This window comes from Dermacentor andersoni, chromosome 10 (assembly GCF_023375885.2).
Source record: "Dermacentor andersoni chromosome 10, qqDerAnde1_hic_scaffold, whole genome shotgun sequence".
Classification (NCBI taxonomy): domain Eukaryota; kingdom Metazoa; phylum Arthropoda; class Arachnida; order Ixodida; family Ixodidae; genus Dermacentor; species Dermacentor andersoni.
Genome location: NC_092823.1, coordinates 40,907,968 through 40,921,828, shown reverse-complemented (window position 1 = coordinate 40,921,828; position 13,861 = coordinate 40,907,968). Strand labels below are relative to the sequence as shown.

The 13,861-nt window shown below is 48.9% G+C and overlaps 1 protein-coding gene across 2 annotated transcripts in view; it reads left to right on the top strand.

Moving 5' to 3' along the window:
* Positions 1–13,861, top strand: part of LOC126519179 (venom metalloproteinase BumaMPs1-like) — a 67,025-nt gene that overhangs the window by 42,108 nt on the left and 11,056 nt on the right. For both annotated transcript variants that reach the window (XM_055065325.1, XM_055065324.1), the window contains exon 12: positions 2,653–2,806. In XM_055065325.1, the coding sequence (XP_054921300.1) occupies positions 2,653–2,806 (154 nt within the window). The remainder of the gene's footprint in view (positions 1–2,652; positions 2,807–13,861) is intronic.

The following is a 13,861-nucleotide window of genomic DNA, read 5'->3' as shown; positions in this document are numbered from 1 at the left end:
GTTGCTTGTGAAAAAGAAGGATAACAGCTGGTGGTTTCGCGGCGATTATCGCCATCTCAATCAGGTAAAGAAGGAGGATGTGCATCCTCTCCCTCAAAATGATGATGCGCTCGACTGCCTCCATGGTGCCAGATATTTATCATCATTAGATCTCTGCAAGGGACACTGGCAAATTGCCGTCGAAGAGCGTGACAGCGAGAAGACCGCTTTCATCACACCCGACGGCCTCTACCAATTTAAGGTCATGCCTTTTAGGTCATGTAACACGCCTGCGACTTTCGAATGCATGATGGCCACTCTTCTACGTGATCTTAGGAGGTCGAGCTGTCTTTGGTATCTGGACGACGTCATCGTTTTCTCGCCCAACTTTGAAAGCAACCTCCTTCGTCTGTCGGCCATTCCCGACATATTTCACCGGGCTGGCCTCCAACTTAGACACATAATTGATGCTTCGGATGTCCAACCAGACCCTGCCAAAGTCCGTGCCGTCCGCGAGTTCCCGGTTCTGCGGTCCACGCATTAAGTACGCAGCTTTCTTGAGCTCTGCTCTTACTTTCGCCGCTTTGTTCCCAACTTCCCGGACATTCGTCGGCCCCTCATGGACCTCATCAGAAAGGATGCGACTTTTTGGGGGGGCGTGGACCAAGCAACGCTCTTTGCATCGCTGATTTCTGCCCTCACAGCACCACCTGTGCTGGCTAATTTTGACCCAGCGGCTAGAAAAGAGCTTCGCACCGACGCAAGCGGCCATGGTATAGGTGGTATCTTCGCCCAAACACAGAACGGAGCTAACCGTGCCACCTGTCCCAGTCGGAAAAAATGACATCATTACTGAGCGGGAGTGCCTAGCTCTCGTCTGGGCTCTCACGAAATTCCGTTCGTACCAATATGGACGGCCGTTCGTGGTCATAACAGATCATCATGCGCTGTGCTGGCTCTCAGCACTTAGACACCACAGGGACACTCGGCCGTTGGGCATTACGATTACAGGAGCACACGTTTTCGTTTGTGTACAAATCTGGCAAGTTGTACGCTGACGCCGAGTACCAGTCCCGTTACGCCGTTGAACCATCCGACTCCACTGAAACAGACCCCGACACCTACTTCTTAGCAACCACAGAATTCATCCATGTGGCTGACGAACAACGTAGAGATCTATCGTTGCTCTCTCTTATTGATCGTCTGCAATCCGGCACCCTCGACTCCTCACTCGACATGCTCTTGCTTCAGGATAACGTTCTTTACCACTGCAACAAGCACTCCGATGGCGCCCTCGACTCCTCACTCGACATGCTCTTGCTTCAGGATAACGTTCTTTACCACCGCAACAAGCACTCCGATGGCGCAGACCTCCTGCTAGTTGTCCCGCGTCATCTACACAGATATGTCCTCGTACAGTTTCATGACGCCTCAATTTCAGGCCACTTAAGCGTCTCCAGTACTTATGATGACATGCGACGAAGTTTCTTCTGGAAGGACCTTTATCGTTTCGTTCACCGCTACGTATCATCTTGTGACCTGTGTCAGCGGCGCAAGAAACCTGCGACTCAACCTGCTGGTCTCCTTCAGCCAATTGGCGTTCCCACCGAGCCGTTTTATCGAGTGGCCTGGATTTGCTCGGGCCATTTCCGTGATAAACTAACGATGGGCAATTCTGACGGGCTATGTCCGTGCGCAAAGGTTTGAATTATGACGTACAGTTCTTGTCCTTTGCGCATATGCGCCTAACTTGAGGAGCTTGACTATTGGGAATCGATGTTACACAAATGTTTACGTGGTTAGTTTTAAAGTGAAGGTGCGTAGACTTCTACGTCAAAGGTTTAAAGCAGAGAGCAACGTAGCTTTTCTGTGTCCCGTTTTGATCAAAATTGCTCATTGTTGAAACGTGGCACGCTTAGACGATTGATATCTTATATATAACCCAGCGGCTTTTCTTACCACCCCAAGAAAAAAAACGCCACACATTCATTTCGTGCGCTTGTAAGGTGAAGGTATTCTCCCCGCTCCTAGCATCAGTACTTGTAGCTTTCTTATCAATTGAATATTTCAGCTCAATCTTACTTGAGAAAAACGTTTTCTTCGCTAAACGGGCATTCTGGTGCTGATCGTGACCGAGCTAAAAAAATATACTTCTAAGTGAGTCTGAGCTGCGATTGCTTTGCCGACCAATTTTTCGCACTCTCATTAAGAAAGCCTATATATAATATATATATAAGTGAGACCCCGCCACCTTTGGAAAAGGTAAACAGTGGTTGTGTTTTTATCATATGGCCACCGGTGAACCCTATGCTGAAACTGTCTAATGATGGGTCTACCACATCGAAGAAAAGCCTCTGCACACACATTATGCAAACGTATTAGGAATCTAAAGAAAGTCTTTGAAAAGTGTTTGCAGTTCCACGCTGCATATATTATGCAAAAATTTATGAGTACAACATACTAAGGTACAAGTACTTTCCGCAAGCATTAGCAGTTTATGCTGATGTCGCGTTACGGTCGAACATGTTTTTTTATCCAAAATATGCGCTTCTTCTAAGAGGCCCCCATAGAAGCCCTTATAATGCCTTAGCTCCACAAGGCCAATATAAATAAGCTGCACCGTATTTCCCACAGTCAACCAGTGCAATAATCATTTACGCTCGTTTGTCGCAGGAAGCTAAAATCGGAATGCCTAGAGGTGAAGGCGAAGCACAACTACCAGAAAGACTACAGGAAGTTCCCTGGCCAAACAGTTCGCGAAGAGTTCTTTTGCAGGAAGGTTTTGAAACACCCCAAAGGAACCCAAGAGAAGGTGGTAGTGAAAAAGGTGAGCTACCGCAATGCACGTATATTTTTCTTCGACAATGAAATAACTGACTACATTAATAAGGAGTTAACAAAATTTGTTGCTGGGCTAGTTGGTTCATGCTATACTCATATATTATTAATAAGGAGGTCGTTGTTCTTTAGGTCAAATGTTTAGATGATTTCTGGAAGCCTGGCTTATTATGTTTAAAAGGTTTATAACATACATTTTCTTTTCCATTCCTCCTCTCGCTCAGCAGCCCTCCTGTTATGCACTCGCGCTTTTTTTTTCGCGTGCCAGAGGTTGGCCCAGCTTCAATAGGACCCATAAGCGTTCTGCTAATTCAAACTCTCTCACTCATCTTTCAAAGCTTTCTAGGCTTTCAAGGTTTGTCAAGTTTGTCTGTGAAGGTTTATCACTGACAAGGTGGCAAAGGGCTCTGTGCTGCAATAGACTCCAATTTACAATGCAGTTTTTTTTCCTTTTTTTTTGACGTGCAACGTCCTTCGCTAGGTCAAATGGAATCGCTTGCTATAACCACATGTAACGAATTCGTGTTATACTATCATTGTTTATTTTCGGCACCGTACGATCCACGTACCTTGCTTTCCTATCGTTGCGTAGATGTAGGCAAATATTACTCTTTTACTGTATTACGTATTTTCTTTACGTGGAACGCCCTTCGCTGGGTCAGGTAGGATTGCTTGCTTAAACCGCATCTACCAAATTTATCAAATTTGAGTGAGCGAGGCAAACCACACCACCATTCTTTTCTTCCCTACTCGTTTTAAGTGCTATTCAAGCTTGTTACAAATGCCTAGTGTACCCAGCCGCTTCCACTGTTGCCTGCTTACGTCATTACGCATGGTTCGGAACAACGCTGTTAGAAGCATTGGGGAATAGTGCTACATAGTGCTACCTACCGCGTTTAGTAGTGCTTCTTTAGGTTTGCGCTGCTTTCTAGCATAAATTGGTGATAGCTTTCTCCTTCCAGTCCACCCAAGTCACGGCCGATGGCTCGCCCCTAGATGTAAGCCACGACTTGTTCTTGTAATCATTTATTGCACGGCTGTCTCCCTGCGCGAACTGTACAAGCCATGTTTGGCGGATGACGCCCTCTGGGTCACAGGCACGTTTGACATAGCTAATTGAAAGACATAACATGCCTGATTCGGTAGCCACTGCGACTGGGACAGCTGGGCGTGCCAGTCAGCAGATGGACGTGCCCCCACGCGTACGTGGCTCGTGGTTTCCGAGTCAGTGAGGCGCACTTCACCGCCATAATTTCTTTCCCTACTCGTTTTAAGTGCTGTTCAAGCTTGATGAAAACGTTCAGTGTACCTAGCCGCTTTCATAGCTGCCTGCTTACGTGCTTACGTGCGGTTCGGAACCACGATATAAATCCATATATTATGTGGCCACCTGCCTATCTAAAACCCGTCTATCGAGCATAATTCGAGGGCCTTTTTAGACATGTAGGATCGTCTAGGCTAGTCTTCTCCGCCATAAGGTGACCTCACTGCATACATGGTTATATGACTGAGCTATCTAGATTGCCCGATTGCTATAGTCAGAAGTTCAAATCCTAGGGTCTTTTTTTAAGTGACCCATTAGAAGTGTTCCCATTGCTGTCATGTGACTGAGACGGGGCATGGAGCAGAGGTTGAACATCGGACCACTAATCTGAAATTCGTACGCTCAAATCCTCCTACAGTACACTACATCTCCTGGCTTGGAGTGGCGCCTGACATAGTCAAAAGATTGGAGTGCCATAAAACCAAATTAGGAAGACCCACTAAGCTTCAACAAATGACACCCCATCACCAGAACAGGAATTGGCCTCCATGGTGGAGTATCCGGTCACTCCCTCCCAAATGACTCATTCGATCCGCCAATGGCCCTCAGTCCCCAGCAGCTGCGGAGCACCTGGCGAAGGCGGTGGCCAGACCTGCAACGCACTAGAGATTGCAAAGAATCTCTGGACCGGACAGGCTGCCACTGGAAACGGAATCTGGCAACGTTCAACAAACGAACCCTCACGAGTGAAGCTAGCTTAGCAGTACTCCTTGAGGAACTATCAGGCATTGTGGGATATTATTGGCCTTAGTCAGATTGGAACTGCTGAGGCTTATGCAGTGTTGACTAACGGCCACGTCCTCTGCTAAAGACGACGAAAGAAGAGTTCCAATTGGTCGGCCGAAGTGAACGGACGTGTTGTCGGCGCGCTTTGTGTCATATGTAAGAAGCATGGGGCACAAGAAGAGAAGAAGAGGACGATGCGCGCCGATCGATCCAAACGGCACGAGCCCTCGAGGCGCGTGACCTGAACTGTGATCGGGAGAGAAGCGGCGCTGAGCTGGCATTATCGACGTGGCTCTGGGCCAAAAAGGTTCGAGCGTCAGCTTCGCACTGGCGACGGGAGCCATGGAGGTTCGGCCAAGGCCGTGACGCTGACAATGCAGGGTGTGGCCGTAGATTTCGGCGACGTTCGAGCGAGATCCCTTGGACCCGCTGCAGCCTCTAACGGTGGTGCCGGACACTCCAGGATTTGGGTCCCCCTTCAGAGGCAGACCAGCACGAACGATAGTCCTCGAGGCATCTCGTCGGCACTCGGAGAAGCAGCAGTGGAACACGGCATTAGGCCTAACCAGGGAGGCCGGAGTGCCCCGTCACCGACATAGTTCGGGACACCGACATCCGAGACGGAGGAGCTGCCGGTCGATATACCAAGGCAACAAAGCTTGCGAAGTCGGCAGAAGCACTGACTGGGACCAAGAGGTGACGTGCATCGAAATTGGAGAGACGTGCGACGACGGAACTTTGTAAGAGTGTTCCTTTTTGTTAGCATGTAGCCATAGGCCAGGGTTGCCGGATTCTCGCGCGAAACGCACTAAGGACTGACGTGGCCGGCAATCAGGACATAGCCACCATTAAGTGGGCGACAAAGGTGCCGTTTGCTCTTTATGGCGTTGCATTTCTTAGCAGTGTTGTGTGAAGTTAACTGAGTGTTCATGTGTGTTTTATTTTGGGTTTGTTCTTAGTAAAGTCTGTTTGCTGTGCTCGCCTGTCTCCCGACTCCATCTCTCCTAACATCTGCACGGCCCCGAGATCCATGACACTCTGAAGCCACCCAGACGACACAACCTTCACCGACCACCCTTGTCCGGGCCTCTTTCGCCGGGAGTCATATGGGATGCGGCCTTCTCGCCATTTCCCACGGGCCGTCTTCTTCCCGGGATTGGGCACTAGGGGTATTTTTCGCTTCGGCTCCACTATGTGAGAGTTAAAATTGCCAAGCGCTGGTATCTCGAGTGCCCACAACTACATCAACGTCTTCATACAGGTGAGCGCTCTTTACGGACTCCTCTTGAGGTTTCGGTGAACCCCATGGGGGACACCAGGCCCGAAAACTCGGCGACGTTATGCCACTGGCGTGCTAGGCCTCGCGACGCACCGCGACGCAACATCCCCTACTGTGGCTTCCATGAAAGTTCAGGCGCAAAGTACGGACATGGTCCAGAGCCAGTATTACCCTCGGGACTGGACCCAAGTCCTGAGAACCCAGGCGAACAACCGGGGAACCAGATAAGCGATACACGATAAAAAGGCCGATCCTGCTGTGTGGGAGGCGCGGCGTCAGTCGCGAGAGACGCGGAAGACAGCCACAACTCCCGCTCTACAGAGCTCCTCGACGAAGCTCCGCGCCCTCTGTAAAGCTGCAGAAAAGATCGAGCAATTGCCAGCTCATCTCTGAGATGATTCTAAATGTCGTCTTCCGCTCCCAGAGTGGCCTTGACCTGATGGTGCTCCAGCCACGCTACCTCCTCACCGCTGTGATGTAGGCCGCTGCACTGATTGACCCATCTACGCTGACACTTCGGATTCAACGCGTCAATAACACTTGCATAGTATCTGCGGTGAACCAAAATGACTATCTCAAGCTCGTACAACTCCAGAACATTATCTACGACCAACTTGAGTATACCTTTGCGGCGTATATTGTACCCCCTGATGGCTCAGTTAGTGGAGTTATTACGAAAACCTACTGGAAATAATCTCTACAAGAACTTCCGGCAGACTTGATCACCCACAACCCCCATGCAACTATACTAGACGCCCGATGGATGGCACTCACACGTTCGATCTCATCACCTTTGGTGAAGCCATCGTTCCGCGAAATTTTTTTTAAAGTGGACGACTGCATCTGTGCACGCCCTATACGCGAAGGGTCGAGACCTGCAGTAACTGCCGGATCACAGGCCATCGCACTGGTGTCTGTATCCAACTTAGGACGCTCAAGTGCCCCAGATGCGGTGAGTTAAATCTTAAGGAGCCAACCCCAACATGCACTACCGTCTGCATCAGTTGCTAAGGCCCGCACTTGTCCGGGACCCGGGAATGCAAGCACCACCACTTCCGTAGGACAACCAAGCCCACCTCCAAATGCCAAGCACGATTCCAGCGACCAGATGACCACCATTTACTGCACAGTGCAGGATCCGAACACCCGGAACCATCTTCCCGCCAAGAAATATGGCGCTCCAAGAGCTCAGACCGACCGACATGGACCGACAGGGTGAAGACGCCCAACGTGACCACAAAACTAGCAAGCAACACCCCGCTTACCCCGGACCGCCGTGACCAGGAGCTTCGGGCACTGCGTCTGGAGGTAAGCCGCCTCACAACACTTTTAACACACAACCCTGTTTCCCCCTCCCCAACATGTCCCCCTAGAACGAATCGTCCCACCCACTGTGGAGTCACCCAGCACACCCACCACACCCGCCTCATTTACGCGTAAAAAGAAACGAACATCGGACTCGCACGACGCTTACTTGGAATCAGACTTGGAATAAAAATGTAACTCTAAATTTGCAGCTTTGGAGGCAAGCCTCCAAACAAAATTCACAACACTCACCGAGCAGCTATCTTCTCGCCCTCACCAACAGATGGACACACTTTCCACATACCTAAGGCTAACTCTCAAACATGCTTTTACGCAATTTGAGATGCGCCTTCAGAGGCTAGAGACAAATGCCTGCTCTTTACATGGGGGCTCCCATACCTCCATCCTACACCCACCTACTATTCTTCTCCCACTTCAACTACCACCACGAGAACCTATCCTCGCCCCATACACGCTCCAATATGGCGGGCCGGGATAATTCTATTCACCTATCACTAATGCAATGGAACTGCCGCGGCTTTAGGGGTAAGCGCGCTGCTGCAAATCTTAGTGCCTGCCATACCCCAACTTGTTACAGGACCAAGACAACTTTCCCAGTTACCATGCGGTAGACTCAGACACCACCAACACGCCTCCTCGGGTATCCACACTGATACATCGCTCGATTACCGAGAACACACAATCAGCTCCTCCAACGCATGTGTCCTCATCAAAATCATCCACACAAAACGTAAAACACCTCCGATCTTTATGGCCAACATATACCACGCCCCCAGCTAGAATAGAACTGGCAGAACTTTCCAAATTAATAAACAAGCGTAAGACAGCTGACATAAGGAATTATAATATGGATAGAATTGAGCATGCTCTCAGGAACGGAGGAAGCCTAAAACAGTAAAGAAACTAGGAATAGGCAAGAATCAGATGTACGCGTTAAGAGACAAAGCCGGCAATATCATTACCAATATGGACGAGATAGTTCAAGTGACTGAGCAGTTTTATAGAGATTTATACAGTACCAGTGGCACCCACGACGATAATGGAAGAGAGAATAGTCTAGAGGAATTTGAAATCCCGGAAGTAACGCCAGAACAAGTAAAGAAAGCCTTGGGAGTTATGTGAAAGGCGAAGGCAGCTAAAGAGGATCAGGTAACAGCAGATTTATTGAAGGATGGTGGGCAGATTGTTCTAGAAAAACTGACCAACCTGTATATGCATGCCTCATGACCTCGAGCGTACCGGAATCTTGGAAGAACGCTAACATAATCCTAATCCCTAAGAAAGGGGACGCCAAAGACTTGAAAAACCATAGACCGATCAGCTTACTGTCCGTTGCCTACAAAATATTTACTAAGGTAATCGCAAATAGAATCAGAAACACCTTACACTTCAGTCAACCAAAGGACCAGGCAGGTTTCAGTAAAGGCTACTCAACAATAGACCATATTCACACTATCAATCAGATGATAGAGAAATATAGGAGAGGCCTTTGCCCTGCGGTGGGCGTAACAAGGCTGATGATGACGATGATGACCACTCCCCTCACTAGGCCATGACCATTGTCGATGCGGCACTCCAGAAAATTCATCGCATCGCGGGCCGAAATCCTCTGCTCTTAGGAGACGACCTTACCTCTCAGCATACAGACTGGGTTTATCGGTACACCACAGCACGGGGTCGCAGGCTTTGGTCTACCATACAAGACCTGCGCTTCACTAGACATAACAACCTTTACACACCAACCCGAATCGGCAATAGTACCATGGACACTAACCCGGACCTTACAATCAGCCGTTGCCTCAAAGAACTCTCGTCGGCTCGTGAGCAACGCACACTCGGTAGCGTCCATTGCATTATTACCATGCATATATCTCACACACAACGCAACCCTCGACTCCTCACCTACAGTCCCATTAAATAGAATGCAATCCGGTCCGCATGCCGAGAGCTCCCAGTCACCCCGATACAAGTCATTGATCATTGGGTCACATCTCTCCTACATGACATAACCGCACACACACAATACATTAACACGGCACCAGACACCCCCACACAGGACACGTGGCTAGCACGCTTCTGGCAGGCACACCACAACACCCTGCCGAGATGGAAACGACAGAAAGATAATAGAAAGTTAAACGGCCGACTGGCCACGCTAGACACAAATCGCTGCACACGCCGAGGCGCTGTGCCGTTCCAACTATTGTCAACTGAGCAAGAGTATATCTGGCAACCTCTCTACCAAGAACGCATGGTAACTTCTACCCCACCTTGTCGACCTCACACACTTACGCACAACATCACAACACCATATTAAATGCTTCATTCACAACTCCACGCTCTCCCCCGACACCCTTCTGTACCAACTCCAGACAGAACACACGGCACTCCGCACCTTCTCTCCTCTATCACGCTCCACAAGAGCCCCGAATGGCGCCCTGGACACCGATATTTCGGAGCAAGGGGTCCGCATGGCCCTTCAAAATATCCGCACAAGCTCTGTACCAGGAAAGAACAGAATCACACACTATATTCTCCGTAACCTGGATGATATATCGACCACACAGAGTGCAGAATATGTTAATCAATGGTGTAGAAAAGGCACCCGGCCACAGTCATGGTGCTATGCCAAAATTATCTTCATCACCAAACCAAACAACCCCACACCATATCAAACCTCTGCCCCATATCACTCACATCATGTCTCGTGAAAGTGCTCGAGCATGTTGCTTTGAACAAACTCAATCAGCATATGCACGACCACAACCTATACGCGCACAGCATGGTGGGTTTACGTCCATGTCTCTCCGCCCAAGATGCCATGTCATAACATTCGATTGACGCTCGTTATCGTTGATCCTTTCATCCCCGCTTCTACTGAAGCCATCTTAGCCTTGGAATTCTCCAAGGCCTTTGATCGCCTAGAACACCAATTGATGATGGCGTCTCTCCCCTTGCCCTCAATCTAGGCGACCACATGTATGCCTACGTACCAGTGTTCCTCTCGGTCCGCATGGCCCAGGTTCATATGGGCTGCTATGCGTCCCGTCTATACACTTTTGGCGGAGTGGGCACCCCGCAAGGTTCTGTCCTTTCCCTTTTTTTCAATTCCATTCATTCTCTTAGCCCACACTCTTCATAATATCCCTCATCACCACCACACTCTCTATGCAGGCACACTCTGTGGACCACCCACGGCAGTTATGGCGACGTAGAGGAAACATTACAAACCATCGCAAATATCCCACAACACCCGCAAAGCTTTGATGTCCTGTTCCCCAGAAGAGTCTCATATACTTCTCATGCGTCCATCACCATGTACATTTCCCACAGCTCCCGTCACCATTACTTTGTCTGACCGCCCTATACTGGAGGTCAACGCACTCCAGATCCTGGGCCTTAACTTCCAGAGCAACGGCCAGAACACTTTCACTATCCGGAAACTCAAGCACGTGTCTGAAGCGCTGTCAAACTTCATCCGCAGAGTTTCCGGCAAACACTATGGCATGAAGGAGCGCGATTTACGTCGTATCATTCGTGCCTTCACACTCAGCCGTTTCCTCTACACAAGTTCACATCTCCGACTTCGACAAGAAGAAATTGCCACTCTAGATGCTACACTTTGTAAAGCCTACAAGGTGGCCCTTAACTTTCCCCCTAACGCGCAAACCACTAAACTTCTCCACCTTGGGCTGCACAACACCGCACATGAACTCACAGAAGCCCACAGACAAGCACAATACACTGGCTTAGCTCAACCTTTCACAGGACGTTACATACTGGACACTCCAAATTCGCATACCTCCCCACACAAACTCAGCTCCTGCGGAACGCCCACGCCAACTATCATTCGACCCGCTACAAAGCCCAGGCAAAAGCTCTCCACAAACACTGCGGTTCTGAAGCGGACGTCATACGGGTGGACGCGGCCTGCACGGGCGAAGGCGTGGCAGTTCCAGTCGTTCACTACACTCCAACTCATCGCAACTCTCCATCTTCCTGATGCATCCACCTCGGAGTCCTCGGAAGAAGTGGAGATCGCGCTTTCCTTCACACACACACTGGTGCCCGCTACGTCCTTACCGACTCAAAAGCCGCAGTCCTAAATTTTGCGCGAAGACGAGTCCGCTTTCCGCGTTCTCAGCTCGCCCTCCACAAACCCGCCGCACTCGGTCGAACTGATCTGCGCGCCTGCGCACTTTGGGAACCCTGGCAACGAAGTTGGCAAGGACCCCGCCTGAGGTCTCATCAACCGGGTGGCGGCGGCATTGGAGTCGAGCTCTTCCCGGGAGCACATGCACTCGTTCAGCGAGCTGATTCAGGCATATCGCGGCGAATACCAGCTATACCCTCCAACCCAACAATTCCTTGACAATTTTCACCAAATATTATAGCGCCGCCTCCAAACCCGCACCCTTCCCTCCCCATATTTCCTCTCCCGCATCCACCCGGGAGCACACACCCCTTCCTGTGCTCAATACACTCGCCCCCATACCATCCTTACCCACATTTTCCTCGAGTGCCCTCGGGACCCTCCCCCGCGGGGCCCAGGGCCCAGACCCAGCTGTGCTCGACGGACTCGGCCAGGCAGAAGGTCGTCACTGACCGCGCCGTCCATGTCATACAACTCCATAAGCTCACAGACGTGTTCTGGATGGGGTCATGCGGAGACCCTGGGACCTACATGCCTGAATCCCTTGGTCAAATAAAGTGGTTGTTTTCGCTCTAGCAGATAAGAAGCAATACGGGGTAGGACTCCTAATCCATAAGGAAATAGGGGGTAACAAGTACAAGCCTACGCCCCAACCTTCAATCACGATGATGAAAAAACAGAACAGTGTTAGCACGATATTGAATTAGCGATCAGAAATATGAAAACTCAGTATAGTGTAGTCATGGGCGACCTCAATGCAAAAGTGAGAAAACGACAGGCTGGTGAACAAGCAATTGTCAACTACGGCATCGATTCTAGGAACACTAGAGGAGATATATTGGTATAACTGCTGAAAGGAATAAACTCCGAGTAAAGAATACCTTCTTCAGGAAACGTAGCAACAGGAAGTGGACCTGGAAAAGCTCTAATGAAGGAACAAGAAATGAAATACAGTGCATACTCTCTGCCGATTCCGCCATAGTGCAGGGTTTAGAAGTGTTAAGTACGATAAAGTGCAGTGATCATAGGTTAGTAAGGTCTGAGATTTACCTCAATATAGAAGAGACAAAAATTGAAATTAGTCCAAAGGAACAGGCCAACATAAGCGCAGTAAGGGTAAAAGCAGGCCAATTCAGGCTGGTGCTTGTAAACAAATGTGCAGCTTTAGAACACAGAGATAAAGTTGATGTAGAGGTAAGGCATGAAATAGCAACTAGGCTGGCTTCAGAAGTACCAATTGAAGTGGGAGGTAAAGCACCAAGGCAACCAGTAGGCAAGCTCTCCCAAGTAACCAAGGACCTAATAAAGAAACGACCAAGACTGAAAGTGTCTATCTCAAGAGATTATATAAAATTCACGGAACTGTCAACACTGATCAACACGGAGAAAGTAAGGAATATTCGTAATTCTAACGCGATAAACACTGAGGAAGCAGCAAAAAATCGACAAAGCATAAAACCAGGGAGCAGGAAACTTGGCGCAGGACAACCCAAGATGCATGCACTGAAATTTAAGTAGAGTAATATCATCAGCAATTTCAAAGATATAGTAAAAACAGCGGAAGAGTTCTATACGAACCTCTACAGTAGCCAGATTAGCCAAGCTACCTCTTTTCGAAGTAGTAATAAACAGGATACACAGGCTCCTTCTATAACTTGCGATAAAGTTAGAAACACATTGCAAGACATGAACCGGGCAAAATCGTGAAGACAACATAGAATAACAGTCGATTTAATCAAAAATGGAGGAGATATCGTGCTGGAAAAGCTTGCAATCCTTTATGCGAAACGTCTCACGACTTAAAGGGCTCCAGAAAAGTGGCAACATTATGCCAACGAAAAATGCCAACATTATACTAATCCACAATATGGCAGACGTTAGAGAATTTAAAATAATAGGTCCATTGCCCTACCTTCAGTGTCGTATAAAATTTTCACCATGATAATTTTCAATACAATAAGGGCAACACTTGAATTCCCTCAATCACGAGAACAGGCGGGCTTCAGGAAGGCACCCTCTACAATGGATCACAGCCATGTCATCAATGACGTAATTGAAAAATCTACAAAGTAGAGTCAACCTTTCTATATGGCTTTCATAGATTATCAAAATGCATTTGGTTCAGTAGAGATACCAGTACTCATCTAAGCATTACGTAATCAAGGAGTACAGGAGGCATACGTGAATAGCTTGGAAGATATCTGCAAAGATTCCGCAGCTGTCTTTGTTCTCCACA